The following is an 8,317-nucleotide window of genomic DNA, read 5'->3' on the forward strand; positions in this document are numbered from 1 at the left end:
GGGTTTATTTGTAATGGTGAGGAAGAAGAAGACAAAAGGAAACAGAGGGAATGATGATGCGGATTGGGTCCGTACAAGGAGGATGTAACCGACAGGTGTAGGTGGCGGGGGGGACTGTACAGCTTCTTCCGGTACGCTTTTTTGTCGTTTTCTTCCCGCCGTTTCACATAATCGGACTGGGAAACTAACTAACTTCTTACTGAATATTATTAAGTTTACTTTAATTCAATTTTTGGCCTTATTAATTTTTGCTTATTAGATGTGGAAATTTAAATATTAAATGGTAAATTTCATTTAATAAATAGTACATGAAAATATTTTTATATCTATTTTTTTAATATAAAAGGCAACAATAATTTCGAGAAATGAAAGAGATTACATCAATGTACTATCAGAAAACGAACACTTACCATGCTAATTCATTTATATATACTTGCGTATCTAAACTATACTATCAGAAATGAAAGAGATTACATCACTGTAATCCTCGATTTGTATAAAGTTCAATAACATGTGTGAAGGTAAAGAGATTTAAACTTCTAACCCTTTCGTTTTTATAACAACTCAAACCTATTACTAGTAGATATTTCCCGCTTTTGACCCGTTACGTATTGCAGCATGTCTGCTAAGGAGAAGTTTTCACATAAAACCCTCTCCAACTAATGTGAAATTTCATCATTTCCACACCCTTATAAAAAATGCTTTTTCAACTAACATAGAATCTCACAGTTCTTAACAAGATAAGCTAAGCTACGTTCATACCGACAAAAACTCCACCTCCTACAAGTCATGTCATTGCTTTAAAAGACGACGAAAACTCGAACAATTCATCATCCACACGTTCGAATACGAGAGAAGAGAACTTGCTAAGCCTTTAAACTATTTCTTCTACTTTCATTTCTCCAATTAGAGGGAATAATAATGATTTACTAACCAAATATGAATTACAAAATAACAAAAGGAAGAAGAAAGGAAGAAGAAGAAGAGAAGAAACTGTACAGAAGAATGGGAAGGAAGAAGCTAAGCTAGTAATGATGCTCTGGAATGATGGCCAACCCCCCAACAACTATTCAGGGCAGCGATGAACACTATAAATTGAGAAATCATTCCAAAACAATTTACACAGGATTGGGTAATGATCCTACCTCTACTCCTACAAAAGTTTTTTCTTACCGATCCCACATGGCCTGAAATATGGGAGTTCTGTGCTTTAGCCAATGTACCAAATCCCTCTCTAGGGGTGAGTTGTTCAACACCGCGTCCAGCATTGGGCTGCCGATCACCTTTGGGGAGTTCTTGAACGACCATATCCGATCCTTTGGCCACGGTCTCTGCGGCTGCTTCTCCTGGAGGAACCAGAACCAATATAATATCAGAATCGTTAGCAAAAATCGGGCATCCGAATCAGTCTAGAAAAGGTAAGATAGATAGACTCACCATCCTTGACAGCATAAATTTAACAGTCTTTGGGCCATATACACGCTGCCGTGAAGGCTTCTGAATTCTGGCATAGAAGGAGGCTATCTCTGGCAAAGACAAGCACCCCCTGCTGGCCTCGGCCAGGCTACGATCTGGATCGATGTTTTGCTGGTTGTGCCAAAAAATTAGCTGCCCTAAGCAATAATTCTGACCATACGTCTTGCGGTACTCTTGAAAACCCGTCCCTAATTTATCCAAATACTTGGGACCCAAGTCAAGTGAACTAATGTAAACTGGTGGGGAAGTTACAGCTTCGTATTCCTGCAAGTAAAACCAAACAATGCCTCAATATTGTACTCGGATGAAGGCAGTTAACAGCGAATGCTGCGAAATTGTATACGTTCGTACCTGTATTCTAAAAAAATTCTTAGTAAAAGCATAAATATGAATCAAATCTGCGGCAGCATCGTTACGGGACTTGTATGTACAAGGAACGTTACGAACTTCATCTCTCAACCTGCAAAGAAGAAATGGAATGAATTCAAATAAACGTCCATTTTTATTGTTGTTTAAAGCATGGGCGGGCATATAAAGCTACTCACCACAATAGAGATTGTTGAAGTTCGTTTTGAATGTCATCAGAGTTTAATGGATCGTGGGCATGAATCTTGGATTTGAGATCAGTTATTAAATCTTCTTCAACATGTGGAGCCATGCTCTGAAGCAGCTCCTCAACTAGCGATCCCTCTCCTTTCCATAGATAATATACAGCTTCTTCAGGACTAAGCCTCTTTAATGGAGGTGGAGCATTCTTTGGGTCGCCAAAAATGCATCTCATCACATATCTCACCTTCGGACAGAATTTAAAATGGTACATAAGTGAAATCAAACATACAAACAATGCTCCTGACGAACAAGAAGAAGATGTGAAACAGAAAATAACAACACCACTAGCAGATATTGTCCACTTTGACCTGTTACGTATCGCCGTCAGCCTCACAGTTTTAAAACGCATTTGCTAGAGAGAGGTTTCCACACTCTTATAAGGAATGTTTTGTTCCCCTCTCCAACTGATATGGGATCTCACAATCCACCCCGCTTGGGAGCCCAGCATCCTCGCTGGCACATCACCTAGTGTCTGGCTTTGATACCATTTGTAATTCTGCATTTGTAACAACACGTATGTGAGCTTGGGCTGTTACAGATGGTATCAGAGCCAGACATCGAACAGTGTGCCAGCAAGGACATTGGCCTCCAAGGGGTGGATTGTGAGATCCCACGTTGGTTGGAGAGGAGAACGAAACATTCCTTATAAGAGTGTGGATACCTCTCCCTAACAGATACGTTTTAAAAAACGTGAGGTTGATGACGAAACGTAACAAGCCAAAGCAAACAATATCTATTAGCAGTGGACTTGGGCTATTACAAACAATCTATCCTAATTCAACCGAGTTACATACGACATTGAAAGGAAAAAAAGGTATTCACCTTGTCGAGAGTAACAGCCAAATTTTGTAGCCTTTGATTGTAAACACCCTCAGCCTGTCAAGGGCATACAAGAAATTAATATATAAAAATAATTTCAGTGATATACTTATCTTTTTTATAAAACAAAACAAAACTGGTGCGTCTCAACAAAAAGCATATGGATGTAAAATTCATATTACCTGAACTTCAGCGTCACTCTTCTCAACATCAAGACAGATATCTGAAAAGTATTTCCTTTTCTCCTCCAAATTGTGTGTCAGAATCTCCTCAGGAAGCTTTGTTCTTTCAAAATTAATGAACCTCACCTGGAACCAGAATCCAAGGGTTGAGAAAATATGAATATCATATACACATATGTGCCATAAGCAGCACCATGGCACCCAGGAAAGGCTCTTACCACACGAGCTGCATAAGCCACCAACCAATCAGGTAAACCCCCAAGTAAACAACTGCCCAATCCTGCTCTACCCAAGTCAAGATAATCCTCTTCTGATACTGAATTTAATTCACAGGCTTCTAGCATCAGTTGATGACAATCCAGAAGGCCATGCCATTCCTCCAATACCTGGTGGAAAAACAACTTGTCCTGATTAACTACTGGGGCCACACAGGAGATCAACGCAGGGAAATAGACTAAACAACCAAACTAACCGATACATTCGTAAATTGTGGGAACATGAAACCAAAGATCTCTAAGCACGTGAAAATAAACATAAGCTGAAACCAAAGAGGTGCACGTCTTTTTTATAAAAAAAACCGTCCAAATATTACCTTCAGAAAGGCTCCATCACCAGTCAAATTCAAGTAGCTACCTCGGCAAACATGGCTTCCACATAAACAGACTGATGCTTCATATTCTTCCTTACTCTGGTGGAGTGAAAGGTAATATTAGAGGAGAATAGAACCCCAGAGATCTCTATCAGAAACGCATTGCAAAAGGACATACCTCTGTTACGGAGTTATAATCGAATGTGATCTCCTCACCATACTGTATTTTGCGTAAGGTATAAATTCCAATCTGGTAATGACCATCTACGGCGGTAACTCTGCGTTTTAAAGCAATATGTTATATTATCTATGATTTGTAGAGAAGCTACATTACACAGTAAGTCAGGAAGCAAATGCAGATGATATGGGGCAAAGTTCAACAAACTTATCAATCAGAAAAATTTAAGTTCAATCAAAGCAATAATCGTCCTTCTAGGACACTTTCCAGAGAATTCTGGAAGGAAGATTAGTGCTAAGAATAGTCTTCTAAACCATGAACTGCTAAGAAGAGGGAAAAAATCTAGGCTTATAAAAGAACTTACTTTGCTTCACAATTAGGTCGGCAAGAATGGCAAATGCGGCTTGCATAGTTTGCTTTGTGCATGGCGTCAACTACCACCAAATCATAACCGTCCCCGTCACCCTGCCAGAGAGAGGAGATTAAATACTCAACAAGGTATGTAGAATAAAGCATTAGAAACTATATATATGCTGAAACATGCATATAAAACACAAATACAGCTAAGTAGGTGCACCTTCGGTCTTTCTAAGTAGATATTATAAAATTCGGGAGCTGGGTCCTTGTCATTTTCCTGTAACGACCTAATTCCATCCTGCTTCTCGTACCATTTCCAAACAGGATAAACCTAAATAAAAGAGAGATGATAAACATGTAAGTACTGGGACATATAAGTGAGTTTCATTCCAAAAAACCAAGTAAGAACACAAAATTGAGAAAACTATCCACAAAAGCAGAAAATGAGATGGGTTAAAAAATGAACATATTAAGGACACATGATTAATATCTGGCAATACAAAACCTCTCCTCTTTAAGACTGTCCTAAACACTAAAAATTTCCAACAAGATTTCAGTGGATATAAGAAAGCAATATGAATTTTGCAACCATATCAATTTACATTAGATTTATTATCATAATGATCTCAATCCATAATCCTAAGGAGAACTGAAGGCATACCTCTCCCAAAAATTCAACGACGAAATCATCTTCTGCAAAACCTTCTTGTTTGTTGCATACAACACCCAGCCCCTAATCACACAAATCAGTAGACAAACAAAGAAGAAAGAACAAAAATTGACGTCAGAAACATTTGCAAACAAGTCATGTTAGTCGGATAAATGATCAAAAAGCGCAAGTAGTTAAGATGGTGTTTGCATACCTTCCTATAAGCAACATATTTGTCCTCAGGACGACTATGCATGGCTTTCAAGATACCTTGGCACAGTCTCATTGTTAGGATATCACATTCTTCCACAGCAACCTTCTCGATTTCTTCAATAACGGGCTGTAAAGGATACATCATGGGAGTGTTTCCAGTGCCAGTGAAATGTATGGCCTGCTTATTCAAAGTGCGAAGCAGCACGTCTTCAATAAACAAATGTTTATCCATTAGAGACCAATTCAAATCTTCAGGCACTGAGTCCAGCAAAAGATTGTGTGTATAAGGGTCAATCCCGTAAACTTCTTGCTCTAAGACCTCATCTCCAATTTTCTTTCGAGGTTTGTAGTCCTTGACTTCAGGAAGTTCCATATCTAACTCCTCAGTACCATTCTTCTGGGCATTTAATTTCTCAACATAGTCATCTGGTAGAGATACCCTCATCTTGCGTCGAACTTCCTCCTCGTCTGCTATGACAACATATTCGTCAATCAACTCATACTTCCTTGTGACAGGAGGAACAAGGCTGGCTTTTGTCATGCGGGCACCCCATTCACGGTCATCCATTGTAGAATCAAGTGCCTCATCAAGAATAAAGCATTTATCTCCTCTTGTTTCTCCAAGTCGACCTGATGAGAACTCCAAATCGCTTTCTGTATCTGAGACACTGTTCTCACTGTTACTCTTTTCATCTCCAGAAGACCTATCAAAATCGTCTGATGTTTCACTCTCAGATCCAATTGACTTCTTATTCAATTTGGATAAGCGTCTCCTGATTTCTCGATCAGATGCATACTCTCCATGATCTAAAGCACCATTTCCAAATATGGAGCCATTGCTCCTATTAGTGTATTTCCTTTCAGTAGCCATTTTACCAAGCCGTCTTTTGTACTTCTGAGCAGCAGAAGAACCAAATCTTGTAGAGTTGTCATCTTCCCAAGAGTTCAAATCATCCCTCTCCAGACGTACCTTTGATTTCTTCTCCAAACGGGTGGCAAGTTGAATGAATAGCGTAATTATGTGATTCATATCTCCATCACCACGGCTCTTTGCTCTGCAACAACATGAAGTACAAACTTTATGACAGAAAATGCAGCAGCATTGAATGTGAACAACTAAAAGCTCCAGAAACAGAAAGAAGAATGGGATTATTTAATTTAACAAAAAAAACGCATTGAAATATATATATACACAAGGGAAAAGGAACAGCAAGCATATAGAATCAAAATATATCGGAAAAATAAATATTTACTGGATTCACAAAATTTCATTCTTGCACAAAAATAAAAATAGAAATCATTTAATAATATTAAAACACCAAAAACACAAAACAAAAATTTTATTGCTGGTTTAGAAATGAGATTCAACAAACAATGTTATTAGAGATAGAATTCCTTTAATAATAGTTTTTCAGAAACAGTATTCTCAGAACCTGAAAAGATAAATAATTAGATTCTTTTATTGTGTATATATATATAATCCCGTTATTTCCTAAGTTTAAATGTTTCTTTTAAAGAAAGCACACCAAAATGGACTCCAGTTGACCATTTAATCAGATAACGGTTGTTCAAAATACGTATTTGCTTTCCTCATAATCCATCTTAACCTTTCCAGATGGATTTGCAATTATTACACAAGAGACTCAAATTAGTCCAGTGCCACGTAATATTGTTGCAAAATCAGTAAAAGGTCAAAAGGATTCCAAATCGAACATACTTTATCGCATCCCTGCACATTCGACTGATGTCTTCCTTGACAGAACAAAGCCCCCGCTTGACATAATAACCATTTCTAATTCTATCCTGAATTTCAGCAACCTGCAAAACATATTGAGAACAGAAACAGTGATAAATTTGAGAACAAAGAGTAGCTATATTCTAAAAAAGAAAAAATAAAAAATAAAATTCTTATGAGGTACCTTGGGCACAAAGAATCCAAATGTATTGTCCTTCATGATCTCCTTCAGACTGGAAGCAAGAAATTCCACCATCCTCTTATATCCAACTTCTGATTTCTTAATGGACCATTGTCTCATGCGGGCATCTCTAGAAACAATTGATGAGGACCTTCTAGCATCAAATACTTTTGAACGCTTGTATAAGCTTCTGCGGAATAACTGATTTGCTGACTCCCTCTTATCCACACTTTCAAAATACTCCTTCAGCTCACCAAAATCATCCACGTTAGAACTAAGGCCCTTAATTTTAGAAAGAGAAGAAGATTTTTCAGTTATATGCCTAAGGCTCCTTAATTTAGAGTGTCCTTCTTCGTTGTTTTTTGTGCCAATTGAACTTCTTTTCAACCAATTTATATTCGGGTAATTGGATGACAAATCATTGAACTGACTGCAGCCTCGAACATCTATAGAGGCTAACTGAGGAAACTTGCCAAGAATCTCTTCAAGTACAACTGCGGTAACGTTGATGCAGCCAACTAGAATTATACAATTGACCTTTTCTTTATTATAAGTGCTCTGCAAGCAGAGACATAAATTGGGTTAGACTGGGATTAAATAAGCGACCCCATACAACAGAAGCCTTTGAAATAACACTTACCATGATGTTCAGGAACGTGGAATTTGTGCAGTTTGGACCCAAGGATGATAAATCAACCTGTCTAGAGATATCCTTATAAAACCGAACAGCAGCTCTCCAGTGCTTACAAGTTACAGAAGCAAACGATAGGGATTTAAGGTCAGACTGCAGAAAATGAAAAATTCGTGCCAGAATATGACCATCAAGGAAACCCCAGGATTCCACCTCCAAACTTGTACTCCCTTCTCCATGGAAAGTGGCATCCACGCACAAATCCTCAAACGAAATTTCATCCTTTTGATGTTGATGCAGCAAATCCTCATCCACTTCACAATCGTCCTCACTTTCATCAAACACCACTCTGGCTCTTTTAGCAGAACGTGCACTGCCATCTGTAGTTCACAAAATCCAGCCCACAACCAAAGTGAAATCAGAAAAATGACCAGAACTTATGAAATAATTGAGGAAAACATTCATAAGGAATAAAAGCCAGTTACTTATGTGGTAATAAGATGACTAGAACTCAATTAATAAGATGAAGGAAACAAATGGATAGACCTATAACAAAAATTTTAGAAAAGAATAATATAATCACAATGCTCACAATAACATATAAATGCAACTTAATAAAACTAAACAATTACAGATAACCCTACCCCCCCCCCCCCCCCCCCCCCCCCCCCCCCCCCCCCCCCCCCCCCCCCCCCCCC

At 38.3% G+C, this 8,317-nt stretch overlaps 1 protein-coding gene across 2 annotated transcripts in view; it reads right to left on the reverse strand.

The window, feature by feature from the left end:
* Positions 1 to 867: 867 nt before the first annotated feature.
* Positions 868 to 8,317, reverse strand: part of LOC111437210 (histone-lysine N-methyltransferase ATXR3-like) — a 13,061-nt gene continuing 5,611 nt past the window's right edge. For both annotated transcript variants that reach the window (XM_023075074.1, XM_023075073.1), the window contains 16 exons: positions 7,629 to 7,999; positions 6,992 to 7,546; positions 6,790 to 6,890; positions 5,074 to 6,127; positions 4,872 to 4,943; positions 4,431 to 4,541; positions 4,218 to 4,318; positions 3,854 to 3,953; positions 3,679 to 3,774; positions 3,305 to 3,472; positions 3,087 to 3,212; positions 2,908 to 2,961; positions 2,022 to 2,269; positions 1,828 to 1,936; positions 1,438 to 1,740; positions 868 to 1,346 (listed from right to left, as the gene is read on the reverse strand). In XM_023075074.1, the coding sequence (XP_022930842.1) occupies positions 1,170 to 1,346; positions 1,438 to 1,740; positions 1,828 to 1,936; positions 2,022 to 2,269; positions 2,908 to 2,961; positions 3,087 to 3,212; positions 3,305 to 3,472; positions 3,679 to 3,774; positions 3,854 to 3,953; positions 4,218 to 4,318; positions 4,431 to 4,541; positions 4,872 to 4,943; positions 5,074 to 6,127; positions 6,790 to 6,890; positions 6,992 to 7,546; positions 7,629 to 7,999 (3,746 nt within the window). In that variant the 3' untranslated portion in view covers positions 868 to 1,169. The remainder of the gene's footprint in view (positions 1,347 to 1,437; positions 1,741 to 1,827; positions 1,937 to 2,021; positions 2,270 to 2,907; positions 2,962 to 3,086; positions 3,213 to 3,304; positions 3,473 to 3,678; positions 3,775 to 3,853; positions 3,954 to 4,217; positions 4,319 to 4,430; positions 4,542 to 4,871; positions 4,944 to 5,073; positions 6,128 to 6,789; positions 6,891 to 6,991; positions 7,547 to 7,628; positions 8,000 to 8,317) is intronic.

The sequence above is a fragment of the Cucurbita moschata genome, unplaced genomic scaffold, assembly GCF_002738365.1.
Source record: "Cucurbita moschata cultivar Rifu unplaced genomic scaffold, Cmos_1.0 Cmo_Scf00062, whole genome shotgun sequence".
NCBI lineage: Eukaryota > Viridiplantae > Streptophyta > Magnoliopsida > Cucurbitales > Cucurbitaceae > Cucurbita > Cucurbita moschata.